This window comes from Rhodnius prolixus, unplaced genomic scaffold (assembly GCF_049639745.1).
Source record: "Rhodnius prolixus isolate KJV_2025 unplaced genomic scaffold, Rpr scaffold_4, whole genome shotgun sequence".
Classification (NCBI taxonomy): Eukaryota; Metazoa; Arthropoda; class Insecta; order Hemiptera; family Reduviidae; genus Rhodnius; species Rhodnius prolixus.
In genome coordinates this window covers 39,347,964-39,372,736 of record NW_027411614.1, presented here as the reverse complement: position 1 = coordinate 39,372,736, position 24,773 = coordinate 39,347,964, and the positions used below count along the sequence as shown (strand labels likewise).

At 31.4% G+C, this 24,773-nt stretch overlaps 2 protein-coding genes and 1 long non-coding RNA gene across 9 annotated transcripts in view; 2 read left to right on the top strand and 1 right to left on the bottom strand.

Moving 5' to 3' along the window:
* Positions 1–2,851: 2,851 nt before the first annotated feature.
* Positions 2,852–12,955, top strand: LOC141456252 (uncharacterized). The gene is made up of 7 exons (XM_074132047.1): positions 2,852–3,007; positions 7,989–8,134; positions 8,203–8,329; positions 8,430–8,598; positions 9,713–12,280; positions 12,553–12,624; positions 12,697–12,955. The coding sequence occupies exons 2-7, from the start codon at positions 8,040–8,042 to the stop codon at positions 12,768–12,770; spliced, it is 3,105 nt and encodes a 1,034-aa protein (XP_073988148.1). The 5' UTR covers positions 2,852–3,007; positions 7,989–8,039; the 3' UTR covers positions 12,771–12,955.
* Positions 12,956–14,052: 1,097 nt separating this feature from the next.
* Positions 14,053–24,773, top strand: part of LOC141456253 (annulin-like) — a 13,109-nt gene continuing 2,388 nt past the window's right edge. The window contains exons 1-14 of one of the 4 annotated variants that reach the window (XM_074132051.1): positions 14,897–15,022; positions 15,159–15,286; positions 16,152–16,364; positions 16,830–16,963; positions 18,282–18,411; positions 18,481–18,710; positions 18,788–18,962; positions 19,445–19,586; positions 20,698–20,967; positions 21,123–21,202; positions 21,313–21,454; positions 22,761–22,903; positions 23,459–23,619; positions 24,617–24,756. In XM_074132051.1, the coding sequence (XP_073988152.1) occupies positions 16,229–16,364; positions 16,830–16,963; positions 18,282–18,411; positions 18,481–18,710; positions 18,788–18,962; positions 19,445–19,586; positions 20,698–20,967; positions 21,123–21,202; positions 21,313–21,454; positions 22,761–22,903; positions 23,459–23,619; positions 24,617–24,756 (1,883 nt within the window). In that variant the 5' untranslated portion in view covers positions 14,897–15,022; positions 15,159–15,286; positions 16,152–16,228. Of the gene's footprint in view, positions 15,023–15,158; positions 15,287–16,151; positions 16,365–16,829; positions 16,964–18,281; positions 18,412–18,480; positions 18,711–18,787; positions 18,963–19,444; positions 19,587–20,697; positions 20,968–21,122; positions 21,203–21,312; positions 21,455–22,760; positions 22,904–23,458; positions 23,620–23,827; positions 24,036–24,616; positions 24,757–24,773 lie in introns of those variants that run through there. The other 3 variants (XM_074132048.1, XM_074132049.1, XM_074132050.1) reach the window with 3 other exon arrangements.
* Positions 19,082–24,773, bottom strand: part of LOC141456257 (uncharacterized) — a 17,658-nt gene continuing 11,966 nt past the window's right edge. Inside the window, exons 3-6 of one of the 4 annotated variants that reach the window (XR_012459676.1) lie at positions 24,454–24,560; positions 23,810–24,064; positions 23,152–23,283; positions 19,082–19,270 (exon numbers count right to left, since the gene is read on the bottom strand). This is a non-coding gene — a long non-coding RNA (uncharacterized lncRNA). Of the gene's footprint in view, positions 19,271–23,070; positions 23,284–23,809; positions 24,561–24,773 lie in introns of those variants that run through there. The other 3 variants (XR_012459673.1, XR_012459675.1, XR_012459674.1) reach the window with 3 other exon arrangements.

Below are 24,773 nucleotides of genomic sequence, written 5' to 3'. Positions count from 1 at the left end.
AAATGAATTTTTATTTAAAAATTATTTTCTCCTAATAAACATATTTTCAAAAAACAAATTCTGTACAATCCGGTAAAAGATGCTGTTTACACTTCTGTAGAATGTAGTATATATATATTTAATGCTAGCATTCTTCAGAGTTTTACAGAATATTTTCCTTTATTCTTAAGTTTCAAACATTTTTTAATGAAGAATTTCTGATTAAATTTGCAGAAAATTGAAAAAATATTAATTTAAACTGATATGAAAAGAAAAAAATTCATTCAATTATTAATTTTCAACCATATTTGTATTAGATTTTCAAACAAATGTTTAAGTCTACTTTAAATTTATTAATTTATCACTTAGATGTTTTATCGGTAATTTTTATAAATAGCTGTAGGATTTCTCATAGCTTAAATTTTACCTTAAATGTTTTACCTTATGAGAAGGTTTTTTTCTGTTCAGTTGTTTGACGTTTTCTTGAACATGCCTCATATCGATTTTCTTTAAAATCCGTTAGCTGTTTACCTGTTACGCTTTAGTTTGAAATGTTTTCCAAGGAAAGTTGGTTTTGTGAGAAGTTTCGAGAGAATGCATTTCTCTAAAGTGCTACTTCACAGATAGACCCACGTGTACCGTATCAATTAATATTAAAAAAATTGTAACTATAAATTTAAAAAAGCTGTAGACCAGAAGTGAAACTTGAGAGAACAGGTTATGTTTTTTAATATTTTCAAAATCTACCGTTTGGAAACACAATTTTATTGAACAAATATTTACTGATAATACAATGGATATAGATTGTAAGACGACTTAATGTAATGTGACGCAATATTTAGTTTATTTACTTGCAAAAAATTTATGATTGCTCCAATCGAATCATCATATACAACTAAACTCAACTGACAAAATTTAGCGCGAGCAGAAAGTTTTAATAGACATATTCAATTATATTGAGTAGGCAGAATTCATATTGTATTAATAGGAGCAACAGAAAATCATGACTTCTATGCGGGCTATAGATAAGATGAATGTGCACGAATAATAGAGTTAATTTGATGAGTGAGTGAAAGTAAATTCAACTTTTAAATAAAAATTTTGTGATAGAGAAAGTATAAATCAAAGTCCAAAATCGGGAATCGAAAGCCAGTGCCACAATGCATAACTTGCTTCTATAAATCTAACATTTTTTAGGACAATTTTTCCCCAATTGATTTTATAGGGATTCTGAGAATTAATAAATAAATTAATTTTTAGATGTTTTTGGCGAGTGGAGAGGAGTAGAATGGGAAGAAGAGATGAATACTTTTAATATTAGTGACTGCAGTAAAGTCAAATTCAGGACTAATTCTTCTCGAGAATATTGAAATCAAGTTTTTTGACTAGTAAAAAATATTAAACATTATGATTTTAAGTACATAAAAAATAGCTGGTTACAAGAATAAGTTTGGCCATGGTTATTTTCCCTTATTGCTAGTAAAAGAGAAAAAAGATCCGCTTGAGCGGTTCTAGAAAGGAGCCGTCCCTCCAAGTGTATAAACAAATGTTTTTGATAAAAATAAAGAGAAAAGTATTTCTCTGCTAATTAGACTTTCTGTTTCTTATGACAAAACCAAGAGATTCTGGTTAAATTATATTTGTAATGAAAAAGGAGTCAAATTGATGTGACTAATTAGCTTAAGTTTCAGTCGGAAGTACCATTTCAGTATGGCACTCCATTTCACCAATCATCTAATATTAAGCAATCATATAGATCTGATAGATTTCCAATTCGAAGAAAGTCGGAAATCCGATTCTAGACAATTTGTTTAAACATTCATGAATGTTTAGCATTTTACCTATTTTATTATTTGAATGTTACCAGAGAAAGTCTCCAATCATATTCATCAAACTTGCGCTAAATTGAGTCCTGGGCTTAATTTCTAGAAGCCATTTTTTTCCGGCTGATAGTTTAAGAAGTTAAAACTACTTCAATCCAGAACTAGATAATCCTTAGCAAAAAAAAGTAGTGCTTGAAGCTACTCATTTTTCTTCTCCTAGGAAAACATCCTATTATTCCTTTCTATTGGTTCTGGCCAAACAATTTGCATCCTACACTTTACAAAATGAAAAATTATCTAGTATGAAAATTGGTCATTCATGTGTTCTCTAATAAAGGGTTTGCAAATCTTCTGAGTGTTGGAATACAATAATGACAACTGACAGAACCAATTGGTTCTTCTTCTTCTTTTTGAATTAAGTAAGGCGAGTCAAATTTTGAGATCATTGGCACATATTGCTTCTTTTAGTGATTTGCCGACCTCCGGACTGTGTTCTCTCGATGAGTATAATTCTGCTTTCTTTTTTTGATTGTATAGAAATGGTATTGATTGCCAATTCCTTGCGGAAAACTCAGATAGAATACTTCTACTACAGTATCGTCATTCTCTAAAAGATTAGTACATCTGTAGAGATATACAGCTTCCGTTCTTTCTTCTTAGTCAGACATGAAGGTATATGTCTAATTTTATCAATGACCTGCAAAGTATTTGCTTGGAGGCTTGATGCTCTACCTTCATTATAAAGACCCTGTTTTCAAAATTGTTCTTATTTTGTCAAAAAAATCAATCTACTGCAGAGAAGTTGCTTCTAATAACTCCAGCTATGAACCATAGAATCAAGACTTCTTTGACGCTTTATATTTGCTGAAGAATAATCCATATTATCCTATCTTCTTTCTTTCTCTTAGCTAAATTATTGCGAGACCACTTATTAGTGATGATTGTCTGAACGAGTGACAATTAGGCGGAGATCAAAATGATGGAAGATCAAGCCGAGTGTTTCCTGAACGGATATATATTATTACGATTGCTTGAGGGGGGCCAGAGTTGCCCCCTACCAGCAGGCTAGTCTGATACGCCAGGACAAGTCAATTACTTCATTACTGGGAAGGCGGATATAGGGCCTAGTGGCCCTCATACATCTCTTCGCCAGTAGTATAGCCACCCTGACTGCACTGTCATTAGTGTAGGCCCTTCCTATTTAGGTAAGTGTTTTATTTATGTTTGTGCGTAATACACTGATGAACTTGTTATTCTTAAAATTAGAATAAAATTAATATTTCTATTTATTTTTTAATATCTTTGCAACAGGAGTACAATAAAAATTTCTTTAAATAAGTAATTCTTTCATTCTGCTAAGAACTTAAAGCAAATTTGTTCAAGCATGTTAAATGAAAGTCCATATATCCTTACAATGAGATCCTTTAATATAAATCGTTCTTTGAACTTTGAGATTATAAATGTTAGTATCAAATTGAGATTTTATTGTGCGTAACTTTAATTCCTCAAAATATTTAGACAAAATGCTATTTGAATTATTTTGAATTACCAATTGAAAATTTCGTAATTTTAATTTTTCCATTGAAATAAAATAAATACAATTACTTCACGCAAAAAAAAAATGTAACCATTAAATAATAAATAAAAGTAGTAAATAAACTTTTTGGTTATTTATTCATTATTTCTGCAGCAGACATCTACGTGGGCGGTTATATAATGCATCCACAAACGAAAACACAATAGCAAGTTTAAGATATGTTGATTGATACAACGCTCATGTATGAGGAACACTTTATTCTAACAATTCTTCCTAAAGCAAATATACTCTTTGAGAATTTGGTAATCTGTGATGTTACTTTATAGAAATCATATCGTATCTATCAAGGAATATTTGGTACGGCAATCTATGAAAAAATTGTTATTGATTACTTTTTGTACGATTCATTCTTATTAATAGTTTAATTTTATATTGCCATTGTTCCTTATTTTGCGGTGATGTACTAATGGTGAAAATAATCTTATACTGAATTATTATACTTATTGCTTATTTGTTTGGTATATATATATATTTTGAAATTTATAAGAATGCAATTATTATTTGATCTCATAGTGGATCTAAGCTATTAGCCTTTCAAAACTTCTTTGGAACCATGTGTAGTGAGTAACAAGTCAAACTAGGTCTACTCCAGAAGTCCAGCCCCAGAATCGTACATAAGCCTGAAAAATCAGGTAACAACCTTTGGGAATATTAGCCTCAGGAAATGTCCTAAGGATTCCTACCACAACTAAGTATAAATCTATTTTCCTCTCTATATTATGTAGTTTTAAAATCGTAGTGTTTTCTAGCCTCCTCAATTAGCAAATTCAGTTAACACTGTTGATTGCAGCTATTCACCGATTTTTGTGAACAAAAATTTCCTTATTATGTGGGCCACAGCATAGAGTCATCTAATGTCTGCGAACTTTCCCTAATGTACCTTGCTTTCCACACAGATTTTCCTAGAATCCTCGCCATCAGCCAGCTTATCAGCTAAATTGTATCATAAAGGATATGGCTTGATTTATGATATCTATTTTAAAACTGCTGACTCCTTTACTGTAAAAACAGCGAGTTTTACAAATATCTTTTTGGAGGAATTATGAAACTGATTTCTGTTCTCATCTTAACTGAGTTCTAAGATTTGGATCTTTCATCTTTTACAAGTATTTATCCCGCTGGATGACTTTGGAATCAATATTAAATAGTATCCTTTTCACCGTATTTCGCCCTATTGCCTAGTTTTACAAGTATATAGTACCAATGTGAATAGAGAATGAACAATTTGATTCATTCATTCGCTTACACTGAAGAAGTTTCGTAAATAAGAATAAATAATTATCAGAAAGTATTTATCAATGCTCATATTTTTAATCCTCTAAGAAAAACTTTCAAGAAATTACCATACTATTTATAATAATAATATTCCTCTTATTAACAAATTACAATAATGGACCAACTCACTAAGAGCTTTTATTTAAGCAGACAGTCTTTAACATTAAAAAAACATTTTGTTTACTTTTTTCGAAGTAGAAATTTAATTAGAAATGTGATTAAATAGGAAGTAGGTGACTAAATGCATACCAACGATAAACTTTGAGTAATCAGACTAAATAAAAATTTATTGTTCCTGTGAGGAGAGCCTTTTGCTCTATATTTAGCGAATTTGAGATATGAGTAGAGAATCACTTGTAAGAGAAATAATGCATGAAATTGCCACTGATGTTCAAGCTGCACCTGGCTTCATGCTCATTAATACATTTTTTCTTCTCTGGTTTGCTACATATCTTGAAAACCAGGACTTGTCTATATAGTATATAGGATTATCGTACAATTACTTCACGCATCCTATAAATAGAAGTCCATTTATAATACTCTCCTTTAGTAAAAATAAATTTCCTTAATGCATCTAGAAATGGATACGAAGGTAAAATCCGATCAACCAGAATATAAAAAACGGTATAAGTAGTTTTAGAGAAAAGGTCATTCAGAATTTTTTTATCAGATAAAACCTATGACCTCATTCTATATTTAGAGACAAATTACCATTAATTATACACACAAAAAAATGTTTGAATTTTCCATTAGCAAAGTTATACGATTCCAAAAAATCGTGGTACAACATTAAATACTGTCAATTTTTTCTAATATTTTCAAATTTATTTTTTCTGCTTCATTTTACTAACAAAAATTTTGATAGCAAAATAGACATTTAATTCTGGAAGTATATGTGGGATTTAAGCTTGGTTCATAAAACTTACTTTATGTAGAACAATTTCCGGAGCAATTTATTTAGATCATTTAACATAACGATGTCTGGAATGCGTCATTTCCTTTAAAATATATATCTGTGTGTCTATAATATATAATATAATATATATAATATATATATATATATATGTGTGTGTGTGTGTGTATATATATATATTGCTATAAACTAAGAAAAGTGTTATAAATTATAAGACAAGAACTACGCTAAAATAGATATACATTTGCAATTTATGTGTCTTATACTAAAGCATGAATCATACAAGCACAGCATTATTCTCTATTCAAATACAATATTATCAATACATAGATCTCTCGGAAACTTGCTATCAGTTCCTTTGTTATAGGAAACGCTTCCAAATCGAATATAAAGCAAAAAAATGTCATTCAATTTTTGTCTCTATAGTTTTATTGAACCGCTATCCCAAAAAACTAATTTCTCTTTCGTTAAATTATTTGACCATTGTAATAATTATTTTATTTATAATAATGAAGAGAATTCGGCCTTGTTCATAAGATTTTAAAGCTGATATACAAAATACTCGTGAATCACCAGATTTTTTTTTTTCGGTTACACATATTGAGCTCTGATTATAGCAAGACTTAACTATTTGAGTTGTTTAAATTGGACGAATTCAATTTTTTTTTTTTTTTGGTAAAACAAATAACGAAAAGATAAGATTATCAGGTTTCAGTTTAAAAGTGAGGTCTTTTCAGAACGGCAAACAAAATACAAGTCCCTCGTTAAGAAAATACTGAATTTTCTTTTAAATCTAAACTGTGGTTATTTAATTGCAATTTGAATTCTGTTCAGAATGCAATTTCTTTCTGTCTTCTCTTACAATGTTTATAAATATCCTATTGTGTAGGTTGTATAGCGTTAAATGACAGTTACCTAAATGTATGTTGCATTTTATTAATTGGAAGCAATGGTGTGTAAATACAACGATCTTGTCCTCTCACCGTTATCTTAAAAATGGCTCTAGCAATTTTGTTAAAACTTCGTTGTTTTAAATAATCACAAAAAACAGAAAATTGGTATTAGAGGGGATTCACTGGCCTAATGAACATTGTTAGGCTTAGCACTAATTTCTGCAATAAATTATTAATAATTTTTAGCCCTGAAGAATAATAAGAGAAAAATGGAATTATATTTGTCCTTACCCCGTCTCGTTTTGCTGCCTTATTAATTTCCATAATTAAGTCTAACTTCCATAAAAAATTGATAAATAATTGATCTGTAACTTTATACATTTAACAAATAAAAAAAATTAATCATTTCCAAAAATTAATTCATGCAACAAACTGCAATTTCAATGTCAAAATCAATTTGGTGTTAAAGTTAGTAATGCCGACTAAAATGTACAAAAAAAATATTTTGTCCATTAACGTAACATAATGAATAATAAATGTATTCACAATCGTTTCTTTACATTATAAAATTAAAATAAATAAGGTAAAATTGAGGATTCAAGCTTTGTGTAGGTATTTTAGCCATTTTTTGCCCAAAAAGTGCTACAAATATCTTATTTCGTAAAATGTGTTAAGGGAAAGCGATGAGAGCGGCAGACGAGACATCAAATTGTTTAAAGAATTTAATTAAAGTCCAAATTAATAGATTTTAAAACGTACAGTACTTTTGGTAAACTGGAACTAGTATCATTGAAAGTGAAATGGACACCTCAATTGAAATATGGATAAATAAAATCGGTAAATATTTAAGATATAATTGTTGATTAATCGAAAAAGTACAGATTATTGTTCCCTCCTATTATGAGGACTATACAACCATCTTACCATCCATTCTAAACCCACATACAAATACATGATTCAAAATAATTCATATATGACTTGGCCTACAAATCAGACAACGCAATAAAGTGTGTCGAGGTATTAATTTCGTTGATTTTGAAGTCTTGCTGGGCTTAGAAATAGGAATATTCTTCTCATGTTAGCCCAAAATTGAACATAAATCATGCTAAAATAGTATTTAGAGTAAAAACAAAATTTGATATGTGCATTCCGTGTTAATTTATTATTTTTGCTGAAATTATTATCTATACCAATTAAGTAGTGATACATTGAAAATGAAAAGATCATTTTAAAGATAGGATTACAGAGGTTCACACCATAGCCAACTCGTCTACTATATTTTGCCTTGTGCCTTAGATAATCAGAGGCACTTCTCGTTACCAATAAGTCCAATGAGGTTCTTCACTAATCAGCAACCAATCTGGAGGGGTAACTAAATGACTTTCTTTGTAGCGTTAGGACATATTTGAGTCATCGCTTCTATTTTTGGAAGTCAGCTAGATTGTTAGGATGTAATTCATATATATCAATCTGTAATTTCCTATTTTCGGAATGACCATGTGTTCTAGGTAAATCATTGTGGAGAAAGGTGCAGGCCTTATGTAGGATGCTGGTAAGATATGCTGTTCAAAGTGTTCGTGGTGTCAAGTGTGTTCTGGATAGTTACCGTCCATGCCACACCCATAGGCAATCATACTTGCAAAGGAGTTGTCAAGTAGGTTATCAAATAATAAAATCTACTGGGCGTTTTTCCAAATTTTTGTAAGTACTTTTTATTTTTAGATATCCAGTAACTGTGCGGGTTAATGTAACAGAACCGGTTACATATCGTACCTATACATGGTGCCTTAGGGTTCCGCCTCGATGTTCAAAGTACACTGTACTTCTCAAAGATAGAGTCAAAATTCACGTAAGTATAATATAATAAATATTATGTATATTTATTTCAAATTAACTTTCTTTAATGATGTTTTTTTTTAAAAAAAAAAAAAAATTCATTTTTATTGCAGACTGAGATGCATAATCAGACGATAACGGTCTGCTGTAAAGGATATGTGGAAATAGATTACAAGTGTGTACCTGCATGCCCTCCACAAACAGAATGTCCTAATATGCATTGTAATCGGACCAATCACTGCTACTGTACTCCCGGCTATCAAGGGCTTTACTGCAATTATCGTTAGTATTCTTTTATTTTAGTTTTATTTCTGGCTTTTTATATTGCTAAATTTTATTGTGTTTGCAATATTTTTACATTATTATTTTTTCGAATTTTTCAGTTGAATTATTTACCCTTTTGCTTAGACGCAGAAAGAGTTTCATATCCTAAGTTTTATTTAATATCTACTTGCTTTTAAAATGATAGGTAGTTTTTTTAAAATATACATTTATATTTTAAATATACATCAATAATAGATAATAGACCTAACAAATAATAATAAAAACCACATTTATTGCAATATTTCAACCTTTAGTTGAATATTTTCAAGTACTGCGTTTCAGTTTACTCTTTATTGACACAATCAAAACAAACAATAATGTGCGTGTTTAATATCGAGATATATATAAAACTTTGACCTTGCAGTAATAAATATTTTAGGGTAGTAGAATATGTCGTATGTACTATGCCCGTAAATATTACTCGTTCTCAAATTTTGGTTGCCTTTCCATCATTCTCTTGAGAAATTTGTTTGATGTTCTAAACGAAGTCATGAACTAAGTCTTAATTGAAATAAATACTGAAAAACGAATGTTAATGTTTAGAAGCTAAAAGCCAGATTATTAAAACTTAATGCTTGCAGAATAATTTTGTGCCTAAAGAATACTTATCGTATGGTTCTAATCTAGTTTTCTAATTTCTAATCCGTTTCTGTTCAAAATAATTAATTAATTTAAAAATTAAAATCAAATAAATTGCATAAAACAAATCGTGTAAATTACAAAAAATAATTTAATTGAAGACAAAACTAAATATCCAAATGCCATCTGTCGGCAAACTTTCAAAATAATTATTTTTTTTATTTTTTTTTGGCTTTGGTTTTTTTTTTATTCTATATCCTTTTCTTGAATGCTTACTACGGCAAGGTATACCTCTTTACATTGTAGTTAAATTGGCATAATTTCTGTTAAAAACATTATTTCAATAATTATCTTCCCCATTTTTTTTATTCATATTCTCTTTGAAAGTTCTCATGCACAAAACATGGAACTCATTACCTGATTTATTGGACTTTGTGGCGGTGGGGGGTAAAATCTATTACTAAAACAATTTTAATCGTAAATTTGATTGCAGCATGTGATCGAGGATTCTGGGGAACAGATTGCAAGAAACCATGTGATTGCCCGGATGGCTACACCTGCCATCATTTGACTGGAGATTGTATGATAGACGATAAGCCTGCTCTAACTACCAAGTACAGAAGAACAACGACTACAACTGCAGCGACTGTCAGTCCTGAAACTGCAATCACTCAATCTACTACTAGACCTACAACACCAGAACCTCCCACAGAAACTACCACCCAAACGTTTAGTGCAACAAAAGAAATTAAAACAATACCTACTTTACAGAGCCAAAGTGCAACACTTTCAACATTGCCATCTACTACTGAGACATCCGTAACGACTGTTATAACTTCGGAACCAACTGTCCAAACCAAAATGTTTACAACTACCACTGACCAAAGCAACACATTCCACTTTATTAATGAAACCCAAGCAACACAAATGACTTCTGGTAAAAGTAGCACTACTTCTCACACTTCTACGACACTGGGACCATCCTCATCGACATATATTGTAGTGGTTTCTGCAAACCTGCCGCCATCTACTATAGCCACTACTTCGGAGACAACTACAGAATTACCATTGCAGCAAAAAATTCCTCCAGTCATTACAACAAAGGCCACCGAAGACAATCTACCACAAAACACGCCCACCCCTACAAGCTCTACCACAGATTTATTTGTTAGAAAACATTCAGTAATTGTTGACGACTTTTCAGAGGCTTATTTATCAACAAGCCCTGCAATGTTCACTACTTCCTCTTCTGCAGTAACTGCAACAACTAGTATACCGTTTACAACCTCTTCAGAACTTCCACCTAGTATAGTAGTTACTACATCTACTGCATCACCAACATTAAGTAGCACAATATCCACTACATCTAGTAAACCTTCAAGCCCAATATCGCTTTTAACAATGGAAGATACATCTATCGAATCAACAACGGCAAAACTTTTCAAATCTACGTCTAAAATATCCACAAAAAGTTTACCTGGAAGTGAAACAACCACAACAGCACTACTTAATTTACCTGTAATAACTGATACGTTCTCTAGCAGTACAACTAATACAACTTCATTCAAAAGTTCAACTTTGTCCGAAGAAGATGTAGAAAATAAATCCACAGTGATCAAAGACTCAGTACCAACAAGTGGATCAACTACCCAAACAGATAACTATAATAATGTGCCCAAGAATATCAACTTTGATGTTTCTATTGTAGAGACTTCACCGACAATTATTACATCTACGACAGATGCAACAAAAGTTACTAAAATAATTAGTTCTTCAAGTGTCCCCTCAACAAGGCCTCCTTTACATATCATAAACCATGAACAACATTTAGAGGTATCAACAATTTCTGCATCAGAAACATCTGTCTTTAGAGATTTGACTGCAACTAGAGAACCATCAGCAATTCTTAAAAAAGATTCAGATGAAGAAAATACATTCTACGATGTAACAACAGATTCAATGAATTTAGGAGAAATAGAGGAGAAAAATGAAGAGATCAATGAAAATATTGTTAACACACCTAATGCTGATTTTGCTACTAAAACGGACACAATGAGCTCAACAAGTACGGCATATTTAGAAACAGACCCAAATTCAACAGCACCTACAATTTACAAACATGAAATAGTCAACAAATCAACAGAATCCCCAAAAACAACAGCATTAGAAACTTTAGATTTCCAAACTTCTAAAGAAGATAACTCACAAATAGCTGCTATAACTAAAGAGAAATCAGAAGACTTATTTATAGTCACTACAGAAAAGAATTTTATTGTTAGTACCAATGATAGAACTCCTCTCTTAGAGGTTACTGAAATAGAAAAACTTGGTCAAATTCACAAGTTGGGTAATAATATGAATGAATCATATAAAAATAGTACAAACTTGATTTCTGGCATAAATGAAATTTCTACCAACTTCGGCCAACCCATCTTAGAGTTAGGAAAGTCTGTTAGTGAAACAAAATTAAAACAACGAACTGAAGCAACTACAACTTCATCAACAAAAGTGGATTCTAATTCGAAAAATCTAATGATTACAACTAATGCCAGACCAGCCCACACTTGGTATACTCATGTTAAAGAATTTCAAAAAAAGATTAAGAACAAGGAAGATTTAAAACTTGCAAATTTGGAATCACTTGTTGTAACCGAAAGAGATATGTCTGAAGAGTCTAATATAATTGATTCTATGCATACCACTTATATAGAGAAAGGGTACAAAGGTAACAGCGGTCCTCCTCCGATAGTAAATGAAGAAGCGAACATGCCTTCTACATACCTACATCCTGGGCAAATTAACTACAATTTGAGTGGTGTTCTGGCTGAAGGAGTACAAGCAGGAAGAAATGATAAATCATTTTTTAGTCTTTATACCACATCTACACTTATATTAGGCCTAGCGTTGATTCTCTTAGTGTCAACTTCGGCAACGCTATGGCTGTGTCATAGGAGGAGAAAAGAACCAACCACACTAAGGGGACCATGTATCATGGCATATGGCTCACCTAGTGAATTTACTCTCAATCCTTTGATGTATGAAACTGTTTATCCATTGGAAGGTAAATCTATTTTTATTCTTTAAATTAAATTCAGTGGCGGCTGACTCAAAAGATTACATTCTGTTGGTGAAATTTTACTAAGTTACAATTTAAATTATTTCGTATATATCATAAACACAGGTAATTTTTTTAAACAACTCTTAGTAAAATTTACCATTTCAAAATCTAAAAGTATTTTGATGGCAGCCAACGCAGCCATTAAATTTTATGATAGGTTTGACTTCCTGTTTTTATTTTTCTTCACCCCAACGTACTTTGACTTTTTTTTCCAGAAGAGTGTGAGGATCCTGAAATATTTTTCTGTCCAACTTTTACGAACAACTACGCTGAAAAAATTAATAGAGGTAGGTAAATCATAGCAAAAATTATATATACTTATTTATAACTTATCATTCATCAACACTATCTGTTTCTAGAATTATCCGAACTAAACTACGATCATCCACGAAGCAGTATTTGTGAACCGTTATACGCGGAAATCCGATACTAAAGAAAGTCACAAAGACAACAAAACAACTTCTTTTATTTAGTGGAAAAAATAATAATAGGTCATATAAGTTTTAAATCAATAAGTATTAATTTATTATTAAATTTTAAACTAGGGAATAATTTGTAATGAAAATTTTTTTATATGATTTATTTATACCAAAACATTTTAAAAAAAATTAAATCTGATGTAGTTGTTCTTAAGTTCCTTACCGTATATTCCTAAAATTATGAAATGAAGTTGAAAAAGGGCAACTTGGTACATTTTTCTGGAATTCTGTATCACTAACTTGTATTCATCAAATGCTAGTAACTGTGCACACAACTGTCCCTAATGCTCTAGGTTGTTGATCGAGATGTAGAAGAAACTGCAGCCCGGGCAGTTGTTATTCGAGTAACTAACTTATATAAAAAGGCTAAGAGTGGCTAACTAACCCCTTAAATACACAAACAAAAACTAAAAAATATTTTAGCTTGGAGGGCCCCTTAAATGACCGCTCAGTTACAGTAATGTCTGAAGAAGTGATTATTCACCTACTTCAACTAGTAATGATCTAGAAAATTAGTTTGCTGCGTAATGAATTTGTAATCGGGAAAAATTTTGGTTTTTGAGTTTTCAATGGTAATATCCCCTTTGAGCTTCCTTGTGTAGGAAAAACTCAATTTGTAATTTTTTTTTAAATGTTTGTTTTTTTTTTTATTTGGAGGAGCCATCCTTTGGGAAGGTGACACAGGCGGAGAGCCTGCAATTCTCTTGGGGGTAGCTTTTCTCAGAATAGTTAGGGGAGAGCAATATAAGGGAATATATTAGCTCCAGGTTCTACCTAACTACCGGCTTCCACCTCTCTTCCTAGAACTTCCCTAAGAGTACCTAGGTAAGTTGTTTTATCTTTTGGAGATGCTGCAGTGCTATATGGGGCACTATCGATACAATAAAGGATACAATAATAATAATAATAATAATAATAAAAAGTATTCCGCAACAACTGAAGAGAACTTCAAATTAATGATTTTTCACTTTACTAGAAGTTATTTAATTAGTCAAGGTAATTAGAAATTCTTTTAATAATTTACGAAACTGAAATTTACTGACTTTTTAAAGTTTTTTGTCGTTAAACTAACACAGTTTAATGGAATAATTTAGGGTTTTCCAAAAAGTATTTTATTTAATTTCTCAAGTCATTTTGCATAAAATATTAATATTCTTAAGAAAAGAGGTAGAAGAGTCCGTTAAAAAAAAATAATATAAAACATAAATGTGTTTATACAGGTGTTTGTAACTGTGGAAACGAATGATAGATTAGCATCAAATTTCATTCATTACAAAAATAAAATTCGCAGCAATTCAGGCAGAAAGTTGCCTTCAAAAATAATCAAAATTCTGAAGTTCAGTTCAGTTCAGAAGATACAAAGTTAGTGTAAGGATGAAAGAAATGTTGGCCTGAAGCATGCTCCCTATATGTCCAGAATGTAAGTCTGTTATCGCATATCATGATCTTGTTAAATGTGATGGTTTTTGTAAAAGAAAATTTCATCAAAAATGTGTGTCCTATGTGAAAACGAAGTGGCTTTGCAGTGGTTGCTACTCCCAGCAAAACAGAGATTTAGATGTAAGGAAAAATATCTATACTCCTGAAGGGCGAAAAAGAAGGACGAATGACTTTGCTTCACCATCGATGCAAGAAGAAATAGACGTTGATAATGGACAACTAGATAATGTAGTTACTTCTACTGACAATATTTCCCGCAAACTTGAAGAAATATCAAGAGAAATGGGTAGGCTGAGCTCAACAATGAGTGTATTGCGAGGAGAAAATTTGCGATTAAAAGAAGACAACAGAACGTTGAAGTTAGCTATTAATCAATTATGCATTAGACCGTGCGATCTAGATTGCATGTCTCCATGTGCTAAGAGAGAAGAGCTTTCTTTTGTTCAGAGAGGGGAAAATGATGAAAGAAGGGAAATGCCATCGGATGATGATAACTGTATAATCCTAGAATCATGCCATTTCAGACAACGAGATCAAATTTATTTCTCTCCCAAATCAGGCGATACCAGACCGCAAGATGATATGTCATATTTTCCAAAAACAAGCCATATCAGGGCGCATGAAGAAATAAGCAGTTGTACTCTAGAATCGTGCCAGGTCAGAGAAGAACTTGGCACATGCCAAAAAGAAATTTGTTGTCATCTGCCTGGAAAGAAATGGAAATCTTCTCAAACTCAATCGACATACACGCATTGCGAGCCTATAGGTAACTAGACAAGCGGCATATTCTCAGAAAATTTTATAATAATCTATTTTGTGTTTTTTTATCATAAAAGAAAATGTACCAAATAAAACTAAAATTATAAAAGTTATCCAGATCCTAATGATAAAATTGTATCCAGATTGCAGGATCAAAATTTTTCTGCTTTTCACTGCCAGAAATCTCTAACCATTTCCAGCACCAAATAGCAGACACCAGATATTTGATAGCAATATTTAGAGAGGGGACGTCCCACAAGTCGTTTAATTGGTCATTATCATTAAGTACCTACTTATTTTGTCGACACATTCTAATACTTGAGTTTAAATTACGTTTAGTTTCTAAATTTTCTACGATTAGTTTAGCCTCATTGATCATAAATGGTTAAAATCTTTAACCTTTAAAGGTTTCGTTAAAGTGAAATTACAAAACTAGATCCAAAGCAAAGGTGGGTTTCATAGACATGGATTCATTCAAAAATGATTAGTTCCTTGAGTTCAATTCCCAAATAAAACCAAATTTGTTTTCGTTGGAAAAATGGAAATGACTGTTTCTTCCGCCCTTGTTCATGAAACCTAAATTTTTAGATGGCATTAAGCCTTTGAAGTAATAGTCGTAATGGTAATAGTAGTTTGCTGAATTTGAACTTTTAATGTAAGTACAAGAACAATTTTCGAAAATGCCGCTTTTGCTAATTTTCGGCAACTTTTTTCTCGAAATCTATTAGATCTGGGTTGTTGCAAAAAATACAGTAATGGAGGATTTGCCCTTCATTATAAAGAAAATTTCTGAATTTTATCTTTTATTGAAAAAGAGTAACAAATTGTCAAAGTTGGGTGTTTTTTAACGTTACGCTTTTTCGTGCCGAACAGTTTTAATAAATAATAATTTTGAAATTATAATGCATACGTGAAATTACATAGAACATGAAATTGGCATGTGTAAAGTGATTTGAGAGAAACATGCTATGTAATTATCTTAAATTAAAGTATTCTTGTTATTCATCCTCGCCTCAAAGATTAACAATCGCTCGCTATGATATTAATCCTTGTACTAAGATTTACTAACCGGCCTATAATTGAACTGTGCTCATTTCAGAATATTTACTAATGATTATGATTTTTTTCTGTTTAAGAAAGTGACGGTGACAATCTGCAGATCATATGTGTAGATCCATGTTTATATCAGAACGGTTGTTCGCATCATACTGGAATGTTTGATTTAATGATTAAAGATGATGATCCTCGTTTGGTGGCGCGCAGAGGACGGCCTTTTGTATTAGAACTCATTCTCAACCGACCTTACAACAAGGAAACTGATGTCATTTCTTTCATATTCACTCATGAACGTAATTATGTAAAACTGATTATTAACATTTTTAAAGATTTATTAATTCATTAATTATAATGAATTTATTCATTAATTAATTTATTAATTATAATACGCTATGACCAAAATTTCATTGAAAATTAAGTTATTAAAATAGGTTTGATTGAATAGGGTTTTCATAGAAAATTATTTATTTCCCTCTTGTGAACTGTCTAATAATTTTGTATAGATCAGAACTGAATAGATCAAACTAACAGCAATTTAATCCCTTTCTTTTTTGCAATTTGGTGCAATTTATAATTCTTAATTTTATATTCAATTGTCTTGGTTTAACAAGAATGATAATAAAATCTTTCTATTAGTAGAAACTTAGAAAAGTAAACACTAACAGAATAATAACTAATTTATTTTCGCTGAAGAATAAATTTGTGACAGGGCTTCTGAATCAATTAATATATTTTGTCTCTTTTTTTTATAACAAAAGTGGATGAGAATCCTTCAATAGGACATAAAACGTTGATTGTATTACCATTAAATCACAATTATACTGAAAACAAATCTGAAAATATATGGAGTGCGAATATTGATAAATCAGATGGAAATTCAATTACCGTACTTGTAAGTAAAGAAAACATAAGCAATCTGTAGTAAAATTTGCAATCCATTAAATCCATATTTTCATCTTTTCGCTGTTTAAACCTAAAAAATGACGCCTATTTCTGTCCAGTGCTGGACACGCATTGATTTTATCTTACATTTCAGGCATGTTTTTATTTTTTCTGTCAGTTTTCGGATTTCCATTCATTAAAAGGTTAATTCATCAGTTTGTGTACAGAATTGATTTAAAGTGCTTCTGTATACTCCTAATGTTGGCAAAGGACACTCACTGCCTTTGATGGGAACAATCCTAAATTGTATCCGAGCTCCTTCAGTTAGAATGAATAGTAATAATATTATAAACAATATTATTGGTGCCAACCTTGCTAAAGAAACTCCACATTAACAGTGGGAAACTAAATCAAACCCAACGATAAAGCTTCAAATTTTCTCTTCTAGTACTAGGAAAACTTAGGAAGGAAATTTCCATCAGGTTATTTTTGGTAAATGGATTTACTTGATGAATCCTAAAAATATTTCGGATATCAGAGCTTCTATTACATAAAATAGTATGAAAATTGTAACGAAATCTCCCGAAGTAACGACTCTAAGAGCGAAGTTTTACCTGAAATCCCTTCAGATTAATAAAAATGTTAAAGTAAAAGTACTCGGAACTTTGATGAAGGATGATAAAAGTTTAAAGGCCTCTATCTAATGGGTCCAATAAAGAGAACGTATTCAACTTAATGTGAATCATGCTCAGCATTCTAATGGGCTGGTCCAAGATTCGAGTCCAGGCGTGCTACTCTTACCACCCTCTTCCCTCTTCATTCGAGCCTATGATGGGAAGATTTTCTTTAAGGAAAGAACACAGCAAAGGGCTGACAATGTACGGATTGTTAGATTAATCAAAGGATCTGTTGTCTGGCATTCACTAGCTAGTGCAAATCTTCCAGTCCAGTCTGTTTGATCAGACTTGGGAGTCTGAAGATTTATTCCAGGTTAAATCCCGGAAAAGTTACAATGTTAGCTCTAAAAGCTCTTCCGACATTACAGCGAATATCTGTTTTCACTTTTTACTATAAGACCTGCCCAGTTATCTGTTTGTATTTGTTTTAATTTGTTATCTGTATTGGATATTGTGTTCTCCACCATCTACGTTCTCAAATTTCTGGTAGCTGTAAGCAGCAATAGTAACATTACCTAAATGCAAGGTTTTATCAATGAAAACAAATGCATACAATATTACATTTACATATATGTGTAAATATAAATTTATGTATAAAAAGAATCACCAATAGAAGGTTCTAATTTTTTTATCTGTATAAATGAATTTCAGATTAATTCACACGTTAACGCAATAATTGGGAAATGGATTATGGAAATTCATTCTGGTGCTAAAAGACAGCGTTCATGCTGTTATAGATATAAATATCCTATATACATCTTATTCAATGCATGGTGTAAAGGTAACAACTGCAACTAAATAAATTATCTTGAGACATTTTTTTTTTTACAAAGAACTTTTTCTTCTTCAGATGACGCTGTGTATATGGATGGCGCTGAATCAAGAAAAGAATACATCTTAACAGAGGTTGGATCGATTTGGAAAGGTTCATTAAAACAGCCTCAGTGTTCACTGTGGAAATATGGACAATTTGATAACAATATTTTGGACTATTGTTTAATGTTACTACAAAAAAATTCAAAATTACCAATTACACAATGTAATGATCCAATAATGGTTGCTAGAGCAGTGGCATCAGCAGTAGGTATTTTTTTTTTTTACGCTATGGGTAGATAAAAATTGTTTCTAAATTTTGTTTTTAAATGCACTTCTTTAAGGTCAATAATACTGATAACAATGGTATTGTATATGGAAATTGGTCAGGTGATTATTACGGAGGAAAGAACCCCAGTGAATGGATAGGAAGTCCAAAAATACTGAGAAAATTTTACCAAACACAAAAACCTGTGAAATATGGCCACAGTTCTATTATTGCTGGAATAGCTACCACAGGTGAGCTCCAAATTTTAATAATGACAGTATCAATCAGTGTCAATTGGTCAAACGATTTTCTCAGTAAGAAATAATTGGTATTTTTTAAATTTATTAGAAAAAATTATTTTTTAGTAGCTAATAAAATCTTATTATTCAATTTCTTCTAAAAGCCAATGTCAACATTTTAATTTTTATTATATATCCAAAAATTAACTTGACTGGTTCCAAAGCTTCATTTCACTGAAAGAAGATTCTTCAAAATGTTTTTATTTAGTTAGAAATTCTTTTATTTGTATTTGAAAAAGAAAGAACTTCTCCTGAATATCCTGAAAAAGCATAACAAAATTTTATAAACCACTAAATAATTTCACGGAGATTTTTTATAGTTAGGAAGGAGGAATACATTAATTGAGTGAAACCAATCAAGAATAATTATCTACAATCTAACGGCAAACATTTTACTCTTTCGAAAGTTTTGTATAGAATTTAATTTTAATTAGTATTCAGAGCTTTGGGTATACCTTCGAGGCCTGTTACTTGTTACAAGACAGCTCATGATTTTGGATGCAGCAACACTATTGATATTTATATTGATGATGAAGGTGAATTTACAAGTCGTCAAGGCAACAAAGAACTGATTTGGTAAAATAGTATTTCATTTTATTTGTAATTTTAAACCAAATTATCAGAGATCTATTCCCCAGCTACATTCAGATTAAAAGAGAAAAACGTTTAAAGGCTTCTTAAATTCTTAATTGCTCATTAAATTTTAATTCTAATTCTTTTAAAAACTGACAAGTTACATTGTAACCAAAGTGGAGAGAGATATAACTGCCTATTTCACTCATAATTTTGTAATTATTGTACTTTTTTGCCAACCTGGCCAAGAATAAATAAATAAATAAAGATGTTGACTGAAATTGGCAACAATCTTTCTCCTTTCTGTATTAATGAACCAGTCACCAAAAAAGATGAACTATTCTCCAATTTACAATCAAAATGTGTACAAATAATCTGCGGAACAGATCCGTTATTTTCGTCAATTCCCACGATACTAATTAATACATTTTTTTCTTGAAATTTGTACAAAATTTAAGGTACCAATGTGTACAGTGACACCTAGCTAGGGTGTACGATAGCCGAGTGATAAACTAAGCTCTATTGTGGTACTGGGTTCGATTGCCGGCCTAAATCTTGGACTTTATTTAATTGTTAATATTATAAATTTATAGTAAAGTACGTTTGCTAGTCGCCTCTGTCCACGACACCTAATTTGGTAGTTGGCGAAAGCCCGCCTGAAAAATAGGCATTACTTTACTTACTTTACTTTGACACACAGCTAATGAATACAACAATTCTAGTACCAGCTAAATCTTGAGACTGCTTTTAGTACACTGGTGGCAACATGACTGAGAAAGTAGTAGAAGATCTCAGCGGCTCTGTGCTCTTATATTAATAGAGGATCTAACCTTTGTAATTATTTAGAATCTAAAGAAAATTTGTCAGTAAACATTTTTATCTTCGCAGTTAGCTAGCAGTATGAAGAAAAATCGTTGGAAACTTCCTCGAGAATAATCACAAAGCACAAAGTGCATTCCTTTCTCAAATACATGTAAACAGTAACACATCCAAATGTGTTACTTACTCTCTTAAGAAGACAAATGCGGATGATTTTAAGTGACAAAATGTATAACTAAATAAACATGGATTTTTTTTTTTCAATATTGTCTTAGAGTGATCGTTTTGTTTAAAGGATGTACCATGTTTGGTGTGAAATATGGATCACAAGAGCGGATCTGGGAGCTAGGTACGATGGATGGCAAATAGTTGATGGGACGCCAGTCGAATCAAATTACATCTTCCGCCCTTACGGTCCTACACCTGTTGTTGCTGTTAAAAATGATGAAATATCAAAACCTTATGACGTTGCATATGTATGTTCCGAAATTAATGCTGACATAGTGTACTGGAAGTTTCAGGGTCGCAATAAATCATTAAAAATAATTCAGACCAATTCGACTGAGTAATTATCATAAAATATATTAAAAGTAAATTGTGCATTAATAATAACATAAATATTAAAATCTGGAACGTTTTAGCTCAATTCTTAATTTAAATTAATTAAGTTTTTTTTTATAAACAATATTTGAAACAAAATGGATTTTATTTTTGTTGCAGAATTGGACAAGCCATCTTTACGAAAGCTATTGGAGACTATGAAATAGTAAATCTTACAGATCAGTATAAACATCAGTCAAGTAGGTGTAATCTCTTACTCAGTGCAGCTCATTCCAACAATTTTATAATAAAAACAGAATTGCCCTTTTGTATGAAAAAAATCGCTTAAACCAAATCAAATGTATTTCAGAAAAGAAAGAAGAAACTTTAGTAATGCTAAAAGCTTTGGAATCTGGTAATATGAACTCTCGATACTCTTTTAATGAAAATTTCAAAGATGTTCTCTTTCAATTCAATTTCGACAGCAGTTTGGACATAGGAAAATCTTTCAGGTACTTAATCTGTATTATTATCATAGTATACTTCAAAATGGTTTGCTACTGGCTTTATAATAAAGTTGAGTGAAGGAAGGGAAATCAATCAATTTTGCACTGAAGTATCCGAGGTCAAGTTTTCTTACACAATTCACTGGCAAGAATGTCGAAAAGAAGCCACTGCAGCATAACTCAACTCCAAGAGCGATTCGACCGAAGTTGGAAGAATCTAAAATCGTTAAATTCTCCAAATTAGAATGGTGATTTATTTAGTCTAGAAAAACTGCAGTAACTGCTAATGAATAATCCTGTATACGAATGAATTTTTGAAAAAAATCTCTTACATAGCTTCTCACTTTTTCTATGAACAATTTTGCCACATTGGAGGCACTGAGAGAAAAGAGTACCATGGTAAAGGGAAGTAGATACTCTTCACATCCGGCTCCTTGCTTTATCTGGGGATTTCCTTGAGAATCTACATAGTTTTTAGATGTAGATGAGTGAAATATAATCCTTAAAGGAAGTAAAGGAAAGGTGTGTCTTTGGATAGGGAATGGGAATCCTTAACTGCCGACTCCTAGCTGTACCAGGATTTCCTTGGAAAAGCAGGTATTTTGAAATTAAGGAAATCTTTCTTTGGGAGATGTTAGGGGGGGGGGAGAGCAGACCTGCAGTGAGTGGTTATCATTAACTGCCGGATACCCTCTTTTCCTGTGGCTCCTCTTAAGAGCCTGGTAATTATCTGGCGTTGTAAGAGAGGGTAATTATCTCTCGTTGAGGGTGATTGGGTGATAACAGCCTGCTCTCTCTGATGATGAAACGTAGAACCTGATTAGTTAAAAAGAATAAGCATCTTTTCCTAGAAAACCTCCCAAATTAATTATCTTCGATTAATTGAAGGGATCACCATTGAAATATCTTGGAAGGGAAATACCTGGGCTATGGCTTCAGGTGGAATGGTAAAAAAGAAAGGTGAGTGGTAGATTTTTTTGAAACCGAAAAATATTTTCCAAAAACACAAATATATATTTTTTATTCATGTCAAAATTGTTACAAATTTATTTGATTTTACCCGCCGTAGCACGCATATTTCTTGTATCCTTGACCGGCTTCGGTCTTTAATCCTAGGTAGATTAATCAGTTTAGAATAGAGATATGACTTCAGGTACGTTACCATCTCGCACTACACTTGCTGACTCACCTTTTACATTTTTACTAATTTTTTAACAAACATGACTTGTTTCTCAGGATATGAAATTTCTCAATAAACGATTGAAATATAATCTATGGGTATTACTCCAGTCTCACCAGTACTTTATTTCAGGGTTTCTCTTATTTCAAGAAATGTCAGCGAAATAAATCACACAGTGAGAATATCATTAAGATGTGTAACCCAACTTTACAGTGGTCAGCTTTTAAATATTGTTAAAAAAGAACAAAGAAGATTGGCAGTAGCTGCAGAAAGCGGTAAGTTTTGTAGATGGTTAGTAATGTAGATTTCATTTTTTCCAGTAATCTAAGCAATGAATTTTTCCCAAGTTTCTTTTTGATATAACATGAATAAAAAGTCTTTTGTAGTATGAAAATTTTTTGTAATATAGTCATAACTTCGTTAATAAAATAGAAAATACTAGTTTGTAAATTCAACATTGCTCCCTTTAATCAATTTTACAAATTAACTAAAATAGAAATAAAATAATATGCTCTATTAATACCTAGCTTCAAATGAAAGCTATGGATTGAGAGTTTTCTTGTTTATAGTTTAGTTTCACTTAGCTGCTTGATAAATTCTTTTGTTTCAATATAACATACTCGGTTAAGTTTTGGCAGTTGGACGTAAAGCCGGTCTGAAAAAAATAGGCATTACTTTACTCTGTTAAGTTTGTATTATTAGCGCAATCAATGTTCTTGTGAACATTTTTTACAATTTAATATTCTATTTTAGTGGAGCTTGTTACCCATCTTTGATTTTTATTTCCATTTAATCATTTCTTAAATTCTAATTAAAATAATTCACGTTAGAAGAGAAAGCGGAATTGATATTGGATTATGAAGATTACGCGCCACATTTAAAAGACGAGATTATATACCATTTGTATGCGTTGTGTAAAGTCGAAAACACGAATTACGAATATTTTGCGCAAGATGATTTCAGAATCACCTTTCCATCGATTACCATAGAGGTATTATTTTAACATTTTTCATATTACAATTTCATGTTGTATTAATACAACCTTTACATAACTGTCCTACCGTACAGTTTTAATGTTAATATTTTGTATTATTAGTGGTAATTTTAAATTTCAGAACATATTCTGCAGAACCTTGTTTAATATTCTAATTCAATTATCTTTAAAATATGAAACAACTTACTTTTACTATTTTTTCTAGAGTAAGATGTTTAGCCACTTCTGGGATCTCGGTGAACCTCACAAATACACTTAGGGATTTCCAACGTTGTCGGTAACTGCTTCGATTTAGCATGGTTCTTATTATAAACAACTCCTGCATATACCAACACTGGCATTTAAGGGTATCACCATACCTTTTTCAGGTTGCAGTTAGTCTGCATAGATTGAGACTTCCTGACAACTTTTGTTTAACTTAAATATTAGTGGTAGATTTGTCCTGAAAATTAAGTAACTCCAGGAAGCTTAATTTATTTTTTCACTAGAGCTCCAAGGATTTTGCCAGAAGAACAGTCTAATTCAATTAGCGACTCCTGTTCAAGAGAAGTGATAAAAACTTATTCATGTTATTGCCATATAGACGAAAATATTGGGCTATAATTTCGAAGAATTGGTCAAAAACTGAAATATACTAGTCCGAGTAATCAGACTTCACTTCCAACTGTTAGACTTTGACTGGAACTTTTGTAAAGGAACTCTTAATGGTCCTGTGCTGAGTGTTAAGATTTATCTTTTTTGACGAACTACATCAAATCTGACATACTTTGATTGACTAGGACCATTATCACTTTTTAAGGAATCTGAAAACTTGAGTGAAAGAAAACTCACTTGATCACAATGTCTCTTCTTAGAAAAGAAAGAATGAGATAACTGACTTCTTCATGACAATTTTTTCTTTGTTGAAATCTTAAGAGGTCCCAAAAGAATGCAGTGATCTAAAACAGATAAAATGAGAATATATTTAAAAGTTCATTTTCTTCATTCATTTCAGCTGAAAGAAGAACCGGTTACAAACCAAATTTTGTATGGTTCAGCTTTTTTTAAAAATCCGTTGCCAGAGAAGTTGAGAAATTGTGTCTTTCTTATCGAAGGACCCGGTCTAATAAAAGGCCTGAAATATAAAATTGATGAGTAAGAAAAATTATTCT